Source organism: Belonocnema kinseyi, chromosome 4 (genome assembly GCF_010883055.1).
Source record: "Belonocnema kinseyi isolate 2016_QV_RU_SX_M_011 chromosome 4, B_treatae_v1, whole genome shotgun sequence".
Lineage (NCBI taxonomy): Eukaryota > Metazoa > Arthropoda > Insecta > Hymenoptera > Cynipidae > Belonocnema > Belonocnema kinseyi.
Window position 1 is genome coordinate 70903154 of NC_046660.1, and position 20860 is coordinate 70924013.

General features: G+C 27.2%; 1 protein-coding gene across 1 annotated transcript in view; it reads right to left on the minus strand.

Annotated features, from left to right (window-relative positions):
- LOC117172151 (cytokine receptor) overlaps positions 1-20860 on the minus strand; it is a 56842-nt gene that overhangs the window by 7641 nt on the left and 28341 nt on the right. The window contains exons 4-11 of the mRNA XM_033359953.1: positions 20192-20506; positions 19930-20087; positions 17031-17202; positions 16616-16924; positions 16377-16528; positions 8831-9776; positions 2885-3119; positions 2739-2808 (exon numbers count right to left, since the gene is read on the minus strand). Of these exons, the coding sequence (XP_033215844.1) occupies positions 2739-2808; positions 2885-3119; positions 8831-9776; positions 16377-16528; positions 16616-16924; positions 17031-17202; positions 19930-20087; positions 20192-20506 (2357 nt within the window). The remainder of the gene's footprint in view (positions 1-2738; positions 2809-2884; positions 3120-8830; positions 9777-16376; positions 16529-16615; positions 16925-17030; positions 17203-19929; positions 20088-20191; positions 20507-20860) is intronic.

A 20860-nucleotide genomic window follows, 5' to 3' on the forward strand; every position in this document is an offset into this window, starting at 1 on the left:
CTATCTAAGGATGGTACTATAGAACGCCACCTCAAGGTAGGCCTAGTGGCGCCATCTCTTGGTCAGGCCGGAAACTTATCAATCCACCCTCGTATATTAGGGTCATTTCCCGGTTCGCAAACATTTATTACGGTAAATGAAATTTAAAGAATCTAAATATACAGTTTAAAAGTTTTTTAATTCAACAATTTAGTATTTAAATGCTCAATAATTTACACGTATAAAATGGAAGCTACTTACACTTTTCCACTAAACAATTTTTAATTAAATAAATTAAATTGCTAAATTGAAATGTTTTAACTTTTATAAATTATAGAGTTTAAAGATTCAGATTTAGTTCCAAAAATATAAATCTATTATTTTCAATATCTCAGATTGAAGAATAAACTAATGAATTAAAATGTTATTAAAACTATTATATCATTTTAAGCAATTTTAGGCTGGAAACATTAAAAATAAAACAAGTACATTTTTTTTTTAAACTGAACACTTTTTAAATCAAAAGTTAAACTATTTTTATTTTCAATAGCTTAAAAATACTTAAAATATCTCAAAATTTTATTTTAAAACCTTGAAATATTTACATGCTGTTTTATATCTTTTAAAATTTGAAATTATTTTTTGCAGAACTTTCAAACATATTTTAAAATGTTTCAATTTTTTCTAAACATTTTTGCGATAATTTTTTATACAAGCCTGCCAAACAAAAAATTTTTCCGTAAAATTTTCCACCCCTAAATCTTTTGTTCGAAATCTGCCAAAATTTATATTTGGTTTTAAATTAGGCAATGGACTATTTGCACCGAAATTTTTAAACGAATAGCCGAATTTTGTCAACACATGTAGACACTTCGTTTAAATTATTTGAAATCATTTCAAAATTTTAAATAATTTTGAATGTTTTCAAAACTTCTAAATCTCTCTTCAGTTTAGTCGAATTTTTAAAAATAATAATAGGCATTCAGTTGTTATTTATACATAAAAATTCAAAAATTGGTTTTACAAATTAAATTTTTTTAAATATAACAATTAAAACTTTAAGGTCAAAGTTTCGTGTTTTTCTTTAGTTCTGAATATTTTACTTATAATTACTGATTTCAAATGAACAATCAGATATTTATGAACATTAATTAATTGATCTTCACCTAAATTAAAAATTTTTTAATTGAATCGTTTAAAAATCAAATACTTTGAGCTGAAATATTGAATTTATTTAAAAATTGGGAATAGTTTATAAAGTTTTAATTGGGCGTTTACATTTGTTTAACTAATAAGACTTTCCACTTTAAATAGTTGAATTTTTAACGTTTAAACCTGTAAATTCTAAAATTGTGAACTGATTTCGAATCGTCTTGTAAAAACAATTATAATTTACTTTTTAAATCTTAAAATACAATGCAATTTAAAAAATAATTAGTTAATTCATATTCACAGTTAACGAACTAAAAAAAATTTTTTCATCAATAATCTTCGGTTTAAAAACCTTCTAAATTTTAATTGTTTAAGTTTAGTTTAATTTACACTTAAAAATTAGAAATCTAAAATGAACAATTTTTAAAATGAAAGGTTTTCGAATTACGCATTCTAAACTGAATGATTTCACAATTAAAAAAGATAACAATATAACTATTTTTAAAAACGATTAAAATCCAATTTAGACACATTTTTTTCTAAAAATTTGTACAATTCCCGATAAAAAAAGAAATTCACCGTCATTTCCCGGTTCAGCAGCTACCCTGAGGGCTGCAACAGCCTAATTTACTTGAAAAAAGCCAAAAAGTGACCTACTACTTGAATTTAAAGGAATTTAAAAGAAATGATAAAAATTCGACGAAATTCATAAAAATTAGATGTGAATTTTTAAGAAATTTAAATGAATTGAATAAAAATTGAGAATATTTCATTAATTTCAGTAAAATTGGAATGAGTTTAGAAGAATTCGAAGGAATTAAGGAGACTTTTATCAAACTCATAAGAATGTCAAAGAATATAATTGAACAAAAATGTTGACAATCAAAAAATGTCTTATTGAATTGAGCAACATGGAACTCGACAGAATTCCGGACGAATCTGACAGGATTTAAGTTCATTGATAAATAAAATAAGCCTAATAAAATTGAAATTTAGAGAAAGTAAAGGAAAATGAGAAAAATTTGATAAAATTCATAAACATACAAAGTAAATTTAAAACAATTAAAAAATATTCCTTTAATCACTAAATCTAGAATCAATTAAGACAAATTTTAGAAAATTTAAAAGAATTTGATGAAATTCCTAAGAATTCAAGGTGAGTTCAAAAGACTGCAAAGTCAATACAAAAAAATTACGAAAAAAATCTAATAATTTAATTAGAATTAAATGAATTTAGATGATTTCTAGTGATCATCCCTGATTTTGGGGTAATATTCCATCTTAATTAAAAAAAACTCGCCTTTACCCCATCATTTGCTTTCGCAAATTCTTACATAAAAGTAATAACACTATAAACTCTAAGCTCGTTTTGCAAATTGCAGATTTAATGCTGGCTTAATTATTAGTAATTGTTTTCATTTAGTACATTTAAAGGGAGTTTCGAAGAATTCATGGTGAATTCTGAGTGAATTCAAAGGAATTAAAAAAAAATCGATAAAATTCATAAATTGCATCTAAAATTGCATCTAAAATAGAGGACTTTAAAGGGAATGTTGTGCAAAAAATCTGAAGCCTGAGATACGTGATTGGGAGATGAAAAAACTCACCATGTTCGGCTCGATTCCATGTGGCAGTTTCACATCGACGTCCCGCATATATCTACACTTCAGCCAAGTTCTGAAACAAAATGCAATGTATATTTTCGAAATCTTTTCGAATGAACGAGATAACTTGTTTGCAGAGAAATACAAACCTTTTGGACGTGTAGATGACGCAGAGAACAAGCGCGACAGCACTAAGACTTCCAATTACCCAAATTACCATCAGCACTTGTTTGGAAGGACCATCGCTGTAGCAGTTACCTTCCCCAGCTTCAGACCAGGGGCCAATTAAATGCTCATCGCCAACCACATTAACGGCTCGTACACGAAACTGGTACATCTTCTCCCGGCCGATTGTCTTGCAATCGGCAATTGGAAGTTGAGTTTCTAGAAGGAAAGGAAATAAATGTAATTTCACAATATGTTTTTTCAACTAGAAAACAAAGACGCACTTTTTATCTAGCCAAATTTTTAAATCGAAATATAAAATTCATGTTCTTGCAAAATGTTTACATTTCAAAGTATCTAGTATCTACAGTCATAGAAAAATAAATCAAGGACAATATTTTTGGTAATTGATGAAAATTAATATCTCTACTTCAGAATTAATATATTATATTTATGTACAACATACAGAATGTAAAACAACTTCATCGTTGTTAGAAAATAAAAACTTCCGACACTGGCTAAAATTGTGAAAAGTGGAATTTTCTTCAATATTTTTTTTTTTTTGCTATTAAAAATATCATTAATTTCCGACAAAAAACACCAACATAAGCCCATATCAACATAACCTAAAGTCGTTGAATAAATTTAAATATTCTTTGAAATATAAGTTTTTGACAAAAAAAATTCAGTGAAATGCACTAACATGGCAAACAGAAAATTGTTTACAATTGCCAATCTTCTTTGAAATCTAATGATTTTGATTAAAAATAACCGATTTTCTATGAAAAGCGTAAATATAAATTGAATAAATTAAAAACTTGCAAATATTGTACCAACTATAGTGATTTTTATTTTAAGGTAACAATTTTTATGTGCAAAAAGTTAAAATAAGCTCATGCTGTTAAAAGTCGTAAATAATCTTTTAAAAATACCTATTCATTTTTCAAACAAAAATACCAATTTATGACGAACAATACTATAAGATAATCCGCATGGTTAAAAATATCGGTCTCAAACTTTGAGAAATGCAAGAGTCGAAAGAAAACTACGTTTGAGTACAAAGCTTAATAATAAAAGATGTAAAAAAAAAATCAACAATCAATTTCAACGGCATCAGCCGGTAACGATGTACACGGAAATACGAACCCTCTAGAGCCTCGTCTAGAGGCCGCTAGGTTTCGTATTTTCGTGTACAAGGTTACCGGCTGATGCCGTTGGAATTGATTGTTGAAATATATTTTTTTACATCTTTTATTATTAAGCTTTGTAGTTAAACGTAGTTCTCTTTCGACTTTTGCATTTCTCAAAGTTGGAGACCGATATTTTATGTATAAAAAAAGTTCGAACGTTCAAAAAATGTTGAGGTTCAGAAAAAAGATGAAATAATTTTCAGTGAAGTTCCTACCAAAATGCAGTACCTAAACGTACTTCATTGTACTCTAATACATTTCCCAAAGTTTCAGCTCGATATTTTATTTACAAAAAAAGTTCTTAGGTTCAAAAAAACATTCAGTGAACTGAAAAACTGTCGTCGGTAATATAGGTATTTAGCTGTGTCACATGCCCTTAAAACATCAATTTTTGGTGCGAAACATGAACATAACCTGAAATTGTTTCAAGCTGTAAATCATCTTTAATATATATTATTTAAAAAAAAAATACCAGTTTCCGACGGAAAATACAAACGTAATTCAGAATTATTGAAAGATTCTAAATCTTGTTAAATTTTTATTTTTTCTTAAAATACCAATTTTTGTGTAGTACGCCAAGGTAGCCTCAACTCGTTTAGAAATGATAAACCTTTAAAAACTAATGATGTTTAAAAAGAAAGTAAGTTTCCGATAAAAAACGAGAACGTACCGAAAAATGTAAATTGCTGACCAGTTTTAATGTAATAATTTGTTGCTGAAAATCCATTTCCAGGTTAGTGTTCTAAAAAGTTTAAGTGCTCGGAAATATTCTACAAGCATGAAAATATGCTCGAGATTATGCTCGACCTGTATGTGCTTTGATAATTTAATTAGCATTTATAAGCATTTTAAATTAGGATTTAAAAAATCGTATTTTATATTTTTGGTATAATAATTACATGATTTAAATTTCGTGGGAAAATGTATCGCTTCAAATTGAAAGGGTGTTTAACTGAAATAGTAACAAAATTTTGTTTCTAAATAGATTTTAAACCCCTTTTTAGTTGAGTTTCTATATCAAAAAGATAAATTTTGAACCTAAGAAATTAATTTTTAACCAAAATGATGAATCTTCAACCGGAAATATAAATTTGTAATGAAATAGTTAAATTTTAAAAAAATACATGAACTTGCATTTAAAAAAATATCAGTTTTCAATAAAAATTAGAATAGTTGAAATGTTAGAAAAATGAAAGTTTAACCCAAAAAAAAGAAAAGAATTTTCAACAAAATAGATTTTTTTTCATCCAAAAAATATTTTTTTAAACAAAAATAGAAGAATTAAATTTTCAGTTAAAGCAATCAATTTTGAAAAAAAGAATCCTTAACAAAACAATTCAGTTTTAAATCCAGAAGGTGAATTTTCTACCATTAAAGACAGTTTCAATGAAATATATAAATTTTCAACTAAAAAAGATAAATCTACAAACCAAAACTAGAATAGTTCAATTTTCAGTCTGAAAAATAGTTATTAATTCATTGATAAATCATGATTAATTTGTAATCATAGTGATGAATTTTCAACAAAAATATGCATTTTGGAACAAATAGTGAAATTTTCAACCCAAAAGATGAATTTTCTATATAGAAAAAAATACCAAATTCTAACTAAAAATTTTTTTCAAAAAAAAAAGGAATTCTTAACAAAAAATAGAATAGTTCAATCTTCTACCGAATGGAACATTTTAAAACGAAGATTACATTTCTATTAAAAAAGATCAATTTTCCGCATGAAATGAAATATTTAAACTGAATTTTCAACTAAAATGATAAATTTTCAACTAAAAAAATTTAATTTTTAACCAAGCACATGAATTTTCAACTGAAAAAATAAATTTTCAACCAAAACAGAAACACATTTTCAATCAAAATAGTTATATTTCAAGCAAATTTTCAACAAATAAATGAATTTTCACCTAAAACAGATAAATGTGCAACTAAAAATATATTAATTAAATATTCAGTAAAACATCTAATTATCAATAAAATAAAAAATTTTAAACGAAATAGTATAATTTTCAAGCAAGAAGATTAAATTTCAATCAAAAAGAACAATTTTCGATCGGAAATAGAAGTTACATTTTCAGTTAAAAAAATAAATTCTAAATAAGAAGAAACTAATTTTCAACAAAAAAGATCAATTTTGAACTAATAAGATGAATTTTCTACCAAAAGAGACGAATTTTTAACAAAGTTTATGAATTTTCAACCGAATATTTAAATTTCGCAAGGAATTTTTATCCAAAAAGAGAAACTGGGCACCAAGAATCTTAAATATTTCCCCACAAATACGAAATATCAATAAAATACACGAATTTCAAACCAAATATTTGAATATTCAACTTATGGAGATAAATTTTGAACCAAACATAAACGAGTTAGATTTTCAGATAAAACAATTAATTTTCAACAAGAAAACATTATTTTCAATACAATAATCAACTTGTGAGCAAAAAAAGGCTTGTCAACTAAAATGATAAATCATTAACCAAATGAATGAATTTCTCACAGATTAGTTTCACTTTCATCTAAATATTTGAATTGTCAAGAAAAAAAGATGAATCCACAAAAAAAAGTGATATTTGATATTTCAACCAAAAACAATTTTAATTTTATACCAAAAATAGTCCCTCACAACCAAATTATATCCTTGGCATACCCCAAGGATATCTCGACAGGATATGGGATATCCTGAAAAATGCCCCAAAAATCTCCCGGGATATTTTTGTCAAACATCTGTTTGACGAAAAACCAATTGATACATATCTCGAATATTCGATTCCTTTCCAAATCCTATCTCAGTATAATTAGCAAAAAATGATTAATGCAAATAATTTTCATAACCAATAACAGCTTATTTACAATAAAAAACAAGTCACTTTCTAAAAATATAAAAATTGACGTTGTTTTGTATAATATAAATGACAATTGATTATAATATGACACGAATATTCGAGAAATTGTTGAGTTTTGTTAACCCTTGTTTTACGCACTTGGGTACAACACACCACAGCATATTTCCAGGTTAATTTGTGGACTCAAACTCAATAGAATCGGGTAAACAATGCCATCTGGCATTAGTTGGAGAGTACTACTATGCTCTACAGCTTTTGGCGTCACATTTAGAACGCCAGTACGTTCTCAGTGTTTGTCTGAAATCGGCTGGGGTTGCCAGTACCCCAAGTGTGTCAAGTAAGATTGAGCATATTAACTTGCGAGTTGCTGTTTTTTTTCGGTGAATTTGAATTTAATTGAACAAAACAGTAAGTATGATACCTGATTTCATGCAGTAATTTTTTTTTTACAAAATCTAATATGGTATTTGACATTTTAGATGGCTTATAATTTACGCTATCGACGCATATGCAACGAACTGCTCCAAAATGACGAAATGGATGAAGCAGTAGTGCATCTGCGAAGATTGCGTAGGAAAATGAATATTGTTATAATTGTACTTGTTCGTTTGCCAGTTTCAATGTTTTTTAAAATAATTTTCAGATCAAATTTATAACGTTTTGGCCAATAGAAATAAAGATTTGATGTTTTTCGATTGAAATAAAACAATGTTTTTTTTCCACGAAATTCCTTAATTTAATTCCTAAAATAAATACCTTTTTTGGAAGGACCACTAATATTGTTTTTTTTTTGTTATAGTACAGCATCTTAAGCAAACTCACTTAAATTTTTAGCGATTTTTATCAAAAATTGGAGAAGTTGTGATTTTTTTCGCAAAAAACACATTTTTATCCACTTTTTTTAAAATAATTTTTTTTTGTATATTAAAGATAATTTTTTTTATGAGACCAATATTTCTTTGGAAAGTGATATCCCAAAAAGCTATGAAAAAATTGGCAGGTCAAAATACACAACCGTTAAGTTTTTACAACAGTTTTTCGGCTGGGGTATAAAAAACCCAAGTGTGTCAGGTACGTCACACAGCCGAAGTGTGTCAAGTAAGGGTTAAAGTGTCACTTGTAACTGCGCGACAATTTTCGCACATTGACAGCCATGATGGAATTTACCCGAAAGTGACTTTAGAGGGGACTTTACAATTATTGTATTTTATAATGTTGAACTTGTTATAAAATCTCAGAAAAATGACTAATTATGTTAAATTATTTCTTATTTTATTGATACGATTGAATATAAATAAAATTGGCAGTAGATATATTTAAATTTTCAGTAATATACTAAATTATAAAATTGTGATATCTTGGGAACATCCTTGGCATATAAAATTGGGACATTAATGGGATATCCTGATGATATTCTGAGATATCCTTGGGACATTCCAGAGATATTCCGCAGATATCTCGTGCTGTGAGGGGTTGAATTCAACCAAGAAAGATGAATTTTAAACAAAACAGTTTGAATCCTCAACCAAAAGAGATTAATTTGTAACCAAACAGTTGAGACTTTTACCATAATAATAAAAATAACTGTAACAACTCCGTAGTTTAAAAAAGTATATGTTTGTTTCACTCTAGAATGTTTTTTGCAGAAATATATGTTATTAATTATGCATATTCTCGAGAGAATTTGTTCAACACAAATTCTTGGGTATTTAAGAGCTCTATTCCGGGTAGGGTTCTCTATGATTTGTAGACTTAATTTTCAACATTTTAAATTTAAAATATAAAACAACTTCAAACAATGAAACGCCAATCAGGTTTTCGACAACAATGCGTCCAACATTTACGAAATATTTGATAACGTAACTTTTTTTTAGACAGTACTTACCAGGAACAGTGCTGTTTCGTATATCTCCATCGCTCGACGATATCTGATAATAGTCCAGAAGTCCCGCTGCATTCTGCGGTGCCCTCCATTTAACGTGAACCTGGCTCGAATTTATAAATCGGACATTAGGAATATTGATTTTCCCTGGCGTTCCAATTTTCGTAATATTGCGAACTGGTTTCGACTTTGCACTGCAAGTGACCGTACATGCTGCGACTTCGATGCTATACTCCTCGTGAGCAGAGAGATTCGAGAGTGTAACGTTGATGCTGTGATTCCCGTGGGTGATGCCTGGAAGTTCGGCATGATTCGCTTCATCCACTCGTTTTGTAAAGGATTTCTTCGAGCTGTTGCAGTACACCTCGTAGTAGCGTAAAACTCCATTCATCGCCATTGGAGGTTTCCACGTGACAACCAAGGTTGTATTTGTGGAATTAAGAACTCTGACGTCCTGTGGTGGAGTCGTTGGCGCAGCTTCAAGAGTTGTGTTATACAAGGGATCGCTGTGCGGCCCTTCGCCGTGTTTCGATAAAACTGAAACTGTTAGCTTGTAAGTCGTGTAGGGCTTGAGACCGTGGATGACACCGCGTATGGTGGATGGATCAGCCTTTATGGTGGTGTTTAACTTGAGCTCTTTGCAGTTTCGATTATAGGGAGCAATGATGGGACAGTAGTAGATATTGAAACCCTCAACATTTCCAACACGATCAGAACAGTCCAACTTCCAGCCGACTTCAATGTAGTCGGATCCTATTTTGTTTATCCAAAGTGACTTCATTTTGCTTGCAACTCTGTTGTGGATGACAGTACACGACGCCCACACCATTCCACTGCTGGCATGTTTTGTGTTTGCAGAAATGGCAAATTGGTAAACCTTCTTGGGATCCGGAACTGTCATATTGTAGACGGAAGTGTTCCAAGAAACGTGCATCCAGTCGAGATATCCCTGAAGATTCAATACGAATTTAGATATTTAATTTAGTTCGAGAAAATTAAAAAAAAAAAACTAATAGACCAAATCGATTTCAAATCAGACAGGACCCTACATTTGAAATCGCAGAATCTCTCGAGGGCGAAATATGTTGTTTCTCAAAGGAAGTTAGGCGATACGTATTTTTCCGATTTGCAAACAGAATATTTTCTAAAAAGTTACGCGTATTGGAATTTTATGCTTTGTTTTTCAAAAAACCTTAAAATTTTTTGTCAATTTCTTTTGAACTTGTACTTTGATAATGAAGATATCTTGTAAGTTTGATGGTTGCTGAATAACTTTTGTAGCCAGGAGAATTTTTTTTTGTTACAAACTAATTTTCTACTTTTTCTTCGAAACAATGATAGATACGAAAAAAATGTTATGATAAAAGTTTGTACGTCCAAAAAAGTTCTACGAAAAATGTCTCTTGTTCTTTTGCAATATTTTTCATAGTTCACGAAAAAAATCAAAAACTACATTTTTAAGGAAAAAAATTCTCCCGGCATCAAAAATGAATACATTTTTTTTTAAGTTTCTACCAATAAAAGAAAGGCATCTTAGCAGCATAATGCGGCCTAAACCTTTTTTGAGGCAGGGAAAATTTTTTCTCCTTAAAAATGTAGTTTTTGCATTTTTTTCGTGAAAAAAAAAGAATTCTCCGGACTACAAAAGTTATTTAGCACGCTTCAAACTTACAAGATATCTTTATTATCATAGTACAAGTTTAAAAAACTGACAACAAATTTAAAGGTTTTTTTGAAAAATAAAGCATAAAATTAAAATACGCATAACTTGTTAGAAAAAATTCTGTTTACAAATCGGAAAAATACTTATCGCCTAATTTTTTCTAAGAATCAACATACTTCGCCCTCGAGAGATTCTGCGATTTCAAGTGTAGAGTTCTGCCTCATTTGAAATGGATTCAGTCAATATCATGTTTTTATTTAAGATTGAACAGTAATTTTTTTATCATGAACAATTATATGCAAAATAAGCATGAAAAAAAAATCACGATTAAAAAGCAGATTTACAAACTATCCAGGGTGGCGGTTTTAATCGAAGAAAAAACTTGCCGGACATTTCCCGATTTTTTTCCCGTTCGCAAACATTTTTCACGGTCTGTAAATTTAAAAAATTCGAACTCTAAAGCTAAATATTTTTTTAATTTGCAGTAATAAAAAATAAATTAAAGTACTTAAATGGAACTCTTGAATTTAAATGTTTTGAAATTTAAATTTAAATGTCCTTTAATTAAAAAATGTTGTATTCAATACCTAAATAAATTAAATGTGAAAATGGAAGGTACTAACACTTTTCAATTCAACAATTTTAAATGAAATTCAGATGAACTGCAAGAATTTTTAACTTTAAAAAATTAATGAGTTCACAGATTCAGACTCAATTCTAAAAATAAAAATCCACGCCAATCCATTTTTAATGTTCTAAATTAAAGAATCAATGAACTTTAAATTTATCAAAACTGTATTATTTTAAACAATTTTAAGCTAGAAACGTTAAAAATTGGAAAATTAAATTTTTTACTAACTTTTGAATTCTAAAATTAGAAGTTAAATTATTATTCTCTTAAGTATTTTAAACATCCTTAAAAAGTTTCAAAATTTTATTTCAAAATCTTGAGAAATCTAGAAATTGTTTGAACTTTATTCAACTTAAAAATTATTGTTGAAATTTTTGTTAGAACTTCTAAATATCTTTTGAAATTAATAGAATTTTTCCCACAATTTTTAGAAACTCTCCCCTTCGAAATTTTAACGATTCAATTCTTTCTATGCCAAACAATTCAGTTACAGATTGATTAATTTTAAGTATTTAGTTTTAATTCATTCATCGTGAATAAACAGTCAAATATTGTGAAGTATTAAATAATTATTCTTTTTTTAATTGAAAACTTTGAAATTTAATGGATTAAATATTTTAGTCTTACACAATATTTTTAATTTAGTGAAAGCCTTTAACTACAAATCCATTATTATGAAGTTATTTTTAAGTTAAAAATAGTTTATACAGTTCCAGTCGGAGGTTTACGTTTTTTAACGACTAAGACTTTCGAATTGAAATGGTTTAATTTTCAACGTGTAAATCGGGATCTTTTTCATTTTAAACGGGTTTAAAATCGTTTCGACAAATCAATTATTGTTCCCCTTTAAAAATAATTTATTTATATTTACATGTAATACACAAAAAACGGGTTTTATAAAAAATTTGGAACTTCAAATGCTTTTAATCTTTAATTATTTAAGCGTTCAAGACTGAATTTTAAAATACTTTAAAATAAGAATACAAAATGGAAAATATTTAAAGTAAATTTTCGAATTACGCATTCTAAACTGAATGATGTCATAATTGATTGATTTTTCTTCTAAATATTTGTAAAATTCCCAATCAAAAATTAAATTTCCCGGTTTTTTCCGGTCTCAAAAAATTCCTTGTCATTTCACGGTTTCCCGGTCCAACGGACATCCCTCATATCTTTTTTTTCGACTCATTAGAGACAAAAATAATCAAAAAAGAGGGATAAAAAGGGAAAAAGTCAACCAAAACCTAACTCTCATTCATTTTAATTTAAAAAACAAGAAAGTTACTTTAGCCAATTAATAATTTTACCCCATACTTTCTGTATCTTGAGAGATCCCCTTTTAAATTAATAGCTTTTTTAACTTATCTCTATCTTCAATAGTAAATTTTATTGTTTTTGTTATTTGCATACTTGGGACCGTCGTTTAAACCTTATTTAAATTATGACAAAAATATTTTGAAAACTTTAATATCTCTTCTTTTCACAAAATTTGAGAAAGAGATAGGAACAGAGAGGATGCGACGAGGTGACTTTTTCTTTTAACATAGCCTTTTACCCCTATTATATTTGCGGACTTCTTTATTCATAATTTCCGAAAAAAAATAGTCTACAATTTTTTTAATTTACTAAAGTGTGCTTTGACATGAGCACTTTACTAGGATCATTTTAGGAAAAATTTATTTTTCAAAGAAAAAGTGGAAAATTCCTGGGACTTAAACTGGTAAACTATTTGGCAAACACCCATACGTAGTTTTTCATATATTTTTATAGACAATTAAAATTTTCTATATACAATTATGAATTTCTAAAAAAATAACGAATATGAAGTATTTTTTACTTCTTATAGTCGTCAATTTCCATACTTATTCGCAGATAATTTAATTTATTCCTAATTATAAGTAGAAATTTGTAATTTTTTATAAAAAAAAAAAATAATAATAATAAAGTCATATTTTTCTTTACAAATTATAAAATTCTACAAATAATGATCAATAAATGTAATTCTCTAAAAATAAATAGGAAAACTTTCAACTCCAAAAACGAAATATGAAAACTTAGGAAAATATAGACTCAAAACGATAATTTTCTATAATGTTATTCGACAACATTACCCTCATAGAACGCTCTAATTTTTGGCAAACAAATTTTTCAGAGTATTTAAATATCCTAAATTTGTTCATTTCTTCAAAGCGAAAAGACTTTTCGAGGTATTTTTTTTCGATAAATAAAAAAAATCATAGAAATTTTAGTAGAACTTCTTAGAAATTTTCATATAAATTCATAAAAGTTTACGTGCAAATTCATAGAACTTATTTGCACCAAGGAATGTAAAAGGCCTTTCAATAATTGAAGCGGGGAAAGCTAAGCGGTGTTAATTCCAATCAACCTAATTTTACAGGAGAAGCAAAAAAACCTTTCTAGGGGAACAGTTTGCAAACGATTGACTTATTTCCTAAACAAAATTGTTAAATATTTGTCCAAATCCTATAATAACAGTGGAAATGTTAAAAAATAGAATATTTTAGTATAATTCATTTATTTAGTTTAAATTCTATATTTCAAAATATTTGAATACATTTAAATAGTAAATTTTAGGGTAAAAAATGAAATCCCTAATCTAGCACCGTTTAGCTTTCTCTGCTTCAATCATTGAATTCTAAACCAATCTTATTAATATAAGTATAAATTTTTAAAAAATTTGAGGATTCTAATCATATTAATTTTAATAGTAAAAAATCTAATTCATATCGATTATAAAATTACAAATTCGACGTAAAGTAATAAACTAATTATAAAGACTTTCAAGCAGGTGCAAATAAAAGAAATCCCGCCATTTTTTGTAAATTCAGGGTGGCCGTTTTAACGGAAGAAAAAAATTCCCGATCATTTCCCGGTTTTTTTCCGGTTCGTAAAAATTTTTCACGGCCAATGAAATTTAAAAAATCAAACTATTCTATGCATTTTTCCATAAAAAGTAATAAACAATAAACAACAAATTAAAGTATTCAAAGTGGAACACTTGAATTCCAAACTTTTAAAATTGAAGTTTAAAAGTTTTTCAATTCAAAAATTGTGTATTCAAATGCTCAAATATTTACACGTACAAAATGGAAGTTATTAACACTTTCGAATAAACAACGTTAAATTAAATGCAAATAAACTGCAAAATTCATAACATTTATAAGTTATAGAGTGCAAAGATTCAGATTAAGTTCAAAAAATATTAATCCACGTTAACATCTTGAATAATCTAAATTAAATTATTTTTATTTTAAATAGTCTAGGCAAACTTTAAAAGCTTTAAAATTTTATTTAAAAATATTTAGAAATCTAGAAGTAGTTTTAAATTTTTCCTAATTCAAAATAATTTTTGAATTTTTTTTCCGCTACTTTTAAATATATTTCAAAATGAATTAAATTTTTTCTATAACTTTTAGAAGATCCTGCAAATAAAAAAAGTTTTAATTTTAATCTATAAATAATAATAGAAGACTTATTATTTGTAAAAATATTAGAGTAATTTTAAGAGATATTTAGAAGTTTTAAAAGGATTCGAATTGAATTTAGAACTTGAAATAATTTGAAATACTTACAACCGAATTTAAAATAAAATGTAGATTTTTGCTGATTTCAAACAAAAAATTAAGACTTTCTAACAATTGTGAAAGACTTCAAAAGAATAAAAAATTTTCTTAAGATTTTTAGGAAAATTGTAAATGATTTTTCACTTTGAAAAATTATGGAAAATTTTAAGGATTTTTTTTTATTTGCAGGATTTTCAGAAATTGTAGGAAAATTTCGATTCATTTTAAAATATACTTAGAAGTTCTGAAAAAAATGTTAAACCCACTTCGTTTAAATTATTTGACAGAATTTCAAGTTTTTAATTAATTTTGAATCTTTTCAAAGCTTCTAAATATCTCTTAAAATTACTCAAATTTTTTCTACAAATAATAAGTGTTCAATTGTTATTTATGCGTCAAAATTTAACAACTTCATTTATAAATTAAACACTTTTTAAATAGAACAGTTAAAATTGTAACGCTAAAAGTTTAAAATTTCTTCGAAAATCTAAAAATTCAAAGCTTTCTATGTAAAACAATTCAGTTTCTAATCGTTTTTTTTTTAAATATTTGGTTTCAATTTACTAATCTTAATTGAACAGTGAAATATTGCTAAATATTAAATACTTATTCTTTTTTTAAATTAAGAAATTTCAAATTAAATGGGATAAAAAATAAATGATTTAGACTCAAAATACTTTTAATTTAATAAAAAATTTTAATTACGACTATATTATTATGGATTTATTTTTAAGTTGAAAATAGTAAAACGCACGTTTACATTTTTGAATGGCTAAAAAAATTAATAGAAATAATATATTAATAAATTTATTTATTGAATTTAATAAAAAAAATAATATAAAGGAAGACCTGAAACTCTGAATTTAAAATATATTATTGATAAATCACGAAAATTTTTATTTAAAAATAAAATTATCGGAATAAATGATATATTAATTTCAATTCTTATCAAGACTTTCGGATTGAAACAGTGACAATTTGGTAAATCTCAAATTTTGAACGGATCTAGAAATGTTTGGTCAAATCAATTATTGTTCAGATTTCTATACTTAGAGTACAGATCCATTTTAAAAATTATTTACTTATTTATATTTACAGTTGATAAAATAAAACTGTTTTTATCAAACATTTTCAATTTCAAATGCTTTTTAATTTTTAATTGTTTAAATCTTCAAAACAACAATTTAATTATTTCAAAAACTGTTAAAATCAAACTTTGGTAGATATTTCTTCTGAAAATTCGTAAAATTCCCGTTTTCCTTGTCCGGTGGCCACCTTGTTTTTTATTTAAAAAATCTTCGATTTTAAAAACTTATAATTTTTGTTAACCTTTAAAACTGTATTTTAAAATTCTTTAAATTAAAATATATGCTGAAACATAAAAATCTAAAATGAAAATTTTTTAAATTCAAAGATTTTCGAATTAAGCATTCTAAACTGAATAATAATTTATAAAAATCAGAATTTAACAAATTATATAAAAAACGGTTGGAATCAAAGTTGGACCGGGTTTCCCCGGTCTCATAAAATTCCCGATCATTTCCCGGTCCAGCGGCCACACTGCAATTCCTTGAAGAATTTTCCACGTTTTGTAGCAATCATAAACATTATATTTAGAAAACAAAATGAAAGAGACTTATCAAAAGGTTGAAAGTAATTTCGAGAACTGACCGTGCACTGGTAAGGCCGATCACGTTCGTTATCACACCAAAATATTGTATAGTTCGTAACTTCCTTGAGAAATTCATCGGGATATTTCCAGGACAACTCATAAGTGCCTCCATCGAAAGCAATTTTCGTAAACGTTATAGGCTCACGCGGTACTGTAAATAAAGCCAAGAAACAAATCTTAAAAATCATAATATATATTTGAAAAAAGGAAAAAAAATTGATAAGAAATTAAGACTTACACTCTGTCCGGCTAGGGATGAAAATTTTCGATGAATTTTTGCTTTGTCCTACTTCGTTCGACGTAGCAATCTCAAACTGATAACTACCTGTTGAAAGTTCTTTGAATTTCGCGTATGTTCTCGTTGTCTCAACAGGTTGCGGCGAAACCTTACGACCGTTCTCCTCCACGCGTATTATTTCATATCTGAATTTACCGCCGTTTTCTTGGTAAGGGGGAATTGTCTGCCAGTAGAGATAAACGTCTCTGAATCCGTTATTCTCAATGATTTCAAAACTTCCAATATCTGTAGCAGGAGCAAGCCCAGGCACTAAAGTGGAATAAAATTAATCAATTAATATAAATATATAATGTAATAAAAAATATAATTAAATAATTTCCTTTTTAAACTATCTTGTAAAATTGGCTGAACTTACGTTTCGGCAAAGTTCTGAAGGTAATGTCGCTAAAATTGCTCCATCTATCATCCCCAGCAGCATCAGCACTTTTCGCGTAAACGCGGACATCGTAAATAGAATTAGCGTAATGTAATCCGGTCAGATTGTAATATCTTTTTGCCCTTTGAATTTCATCTGTAAAATTGATCACCTGAAAATAAAATAAAAAATATTACCTTGTGATTAGGAAATAATAAATTCACATTATGATTCATATTATTCAATTGATTACAACGACTGCCGTAATCGTGATCATGAGGACATAACGCGCAAAATGCTTATCAAATTGTTAGGCCAGGCCAAAGGAAAAACACGAGATAATCAAACATTATTTGCGTCCCATTCTCTCGAATAAACAGATTATTTAGGTAAGAATTGCAGAAAAAAAATTGTTTAGTAGCTATCCATAAATTACGTAACAGATGGGGGGGGGGGTCAGACATATTAAATGGGGGAGATTGATATTGTTGCATACTATTTTTTAATAAATGAACCCTAACGAAAATCCATGTACCCAAAATTAGAATACAAATTTAAAGCTCAGTAACTACAGTAAAAGATTGTAATAACGTTATAAAGACATCAATATCGGTAAAATTAGATTAGTATTTTGATTTTCTTCCTTCATGATGTAGAAAAATGTACACACAAACAAGTATTTTTTATCATTTTTGAAATTGCCTAACTATTACGCTAAAATAAAAACTTAAATTTATAGCAATATACAATATAACTAATAATCATAAATAAAAAATGAATAATGAAAAAGCTAAATCAGCTTTCATACCATTTTTATTTGATTTTAATCGGCTTTCGGTAATCTGCGTACAGAGTACTTTTATTTAAATAGAAGATTTGACCTTGACAGGAATTAGAAGAAAATCTAACGTTTTTAGTTTAAAATCATGAAATTTTGAACATCTTTTTCAAATGGGACTATCTCAAAGATTTGCAAATGAAAAAATACATTGCTAATGTACATAATTTAGAAAGATCGAAGTCTGAAGATTTACAATTGAAAAGTCTTGAATTTTGAAGATGTATAAGTCAACATTCTTAAATTTGGATGATTCTGAAGATCAAAAGGTAAGAGTTTTCAATTCTAATCTTCCAAATAGAAGAAATTATTAATGTGATTCATCAGAATTACAAAATTTTTAATTATAAAACTTAAAATTTGCATAATATTTCATTATAAATTTACAAAAATTTGATAGTTCAATTTTCAAGATTATTAAATAAAACTTCTTGAATTTTTAAAATTTACAACTGAAAGTTCTTCCACTTTTAAGAATCATAATTGAAGATATAATAACTTGTAATGTTTATGGTTTAAAATTACGAGATCCTGAAATTTCAAAAAAATATATGTAGTTGAATTTTAATATTTCCATGAGATAACTATTCAACTTTTAAGATTTAAAATTTAAGATTCTTCTTTTTAAAGACACATAAATCCAAGAGTTTTTATTTGGATCATTTTTAAGACAAATAGCCGAGGGTTTCAGTTCGAAAGTCTCTATTAAAGAAATCTTAAATTTAAATCCTAAGAATTACCAAATTTTTAATATTAATCTTGAAACTTGCATAATATTGCATCATAAATATACAAAATTCTTCTCTTTTAAAGAGTTAAAGTTTTTAAAAGTTATAATGGAAAATTCTTGAATTTTTAATTAAAAATTATTCAAGTTTTAAGATTAACAACTGAAAATTCTTAAATTTCAAAGATTTGCAATTTAAAATTCTTTCACTTTTAAGATTTAGAATTGAAGATACATTAACTTGTAATGTTTATAGTTTAAAATGACGTAATTTTGAAAGTTAAAAAATATATATTTAGTTGAATTTTGAAGATTTACAAGGGAACATTCTTCAATTTTTAAGATTTACAATTTAAAATCAAAGATTTTAAATTTGGATAATTTTGAAGATCAACAGTCAAGGGTTTTCACTTCTAAATCTACCAGATTAAACAAATTTAAAATGTCAATCAGAATTACAGAATTTTTTATTGTATAACTTAAAACTTGGTTTAAATTTTCAGAATTAAAAAATCTTTAATGTTGAAGATTTACAGTTCATTGATGTATGATTCTCAAGAGTTACGATTGAAAATTCTTGAAGCTTGGAAATATTGGATAGGCAACCATTTAATGCTCAATATTGATATTTTAAAGGTTTGTAATTTTGAAAGTTTTTTTTCAATAGTCCAATTCTGAAGATGTACGATAGAAAAATTTTCAATTTTAAAGATTTGCAATTAAAAATATTTCTATTTTTAAGATTTAAAATTAGAGATTAATTCATTTGAATGTTTTTGGTTTAAAATGATGTAATTTTCAAAGTCTTTTAGAAAATATTTAGTTAATTCTTAAGATTTACCAGGAAAAATTCTTTAATTTTTAAGATGTGCAATTAAAGATACTTCAATATTTAAAGTATATAATAGAAAATTCATTAATGTTGAATGCATTTTTTTAATATTTCAATTTTGATGATTTCAAATAAAAATAAAAATTTATTTGATATTATAATTTGTTAATTAAAACTTTTTTAAATTCTGGGCAATAAAAATAGAGCGTTAATTCATTTAAAATGGTTATGATTGTTTACAAATGTTTCCTTATATAAAAAAGGAGTCGTAATTCAGGTGATTCAGGTGATAAGTAACTGAATTATATTTAATAAGAGGAAGAATGACATAATAAATGCGGGAGCGGGGGGGGGGGGCAAACAAGTTTGTTACAATTTGTTACATAGGGAAGGGGATGGTTAAAAAATTGGTTAAAAAAAATGGCAAAAAAATATGTTACGTAAGTTGTGAATGTACCTTTAAGACTTAAACCCACTATTAATGTTTAATTATTTTATTTACCTGCCAAGATTTTTGTCTATCCCACTGGTTTTGATAAGTCAGCCTGAAATACAGTCCGGGTGGAAAAGTGGACATTGGATAAGGTGGACTCCAAAACAAATACGCACTCTCAGAAGTCTTGTTAACTAGAGTAAAATTAGCCGGCTTGTTTGGAATGACTGCAACAAAAAATCAACAATAAGTTTCCTGTATCGTAATTTCCAACCGTTGTTAGAAACAAAGAGTAAAAGATAATTTTTGATAAAAACAAAATGGTACTAACCGTTAGCGTAATGATGGAATTTGTACGGCACAGTTATATTCCCCAGTACATTCTCTCCCGTCAAAAAGAGTGTGTAAAACGGATAAGGCTGCCTGTAAATCGGATTCGTTGATGCATCCCACATGCAATAATTCAACTCTTTTTTGGGATCTTGTTGAGGACAAGGGTATAGTTTCTTTCTTCCGGCTCGTCCAGGTAGTTTAAAAACCAGACTAAACTTCGTTGATACGAAATTAGGTTCCGGTTCCCAAGTGCAAACCATTTTTTCCCAGTTGTAGGAGATGCAGCTGAAGTTTTTAGGTTCCTGAGGCTTGTCTGTTTTTTGAAGAATTAGATTAAAATTTGGGCACACAAAAAGAACAGAATTTTAAGAAAGAACCTAATTTATTTACACATTTGTACATTAAATCCGTTCAAGTTAAACTATTTCAAATTTAAATTTGAAGGCTCTAAGAATGAACAATTTTTAAAAACGCGATCAAGATTGAAATATTCAAAGCAGTACAAGTAAGTTGGCCAATCTGACTGGTGATACCACGAAATTTGTTGGGGGTTGAAATATATTGTTTTCCAAGACAAAATATAATCATTTTCTTTTATTTGTTGCAGCTTGTAGTGCAACCTACAAAATTTTCGAAAAGATTAATTCGTTAACCGTAAGGGGGGGGG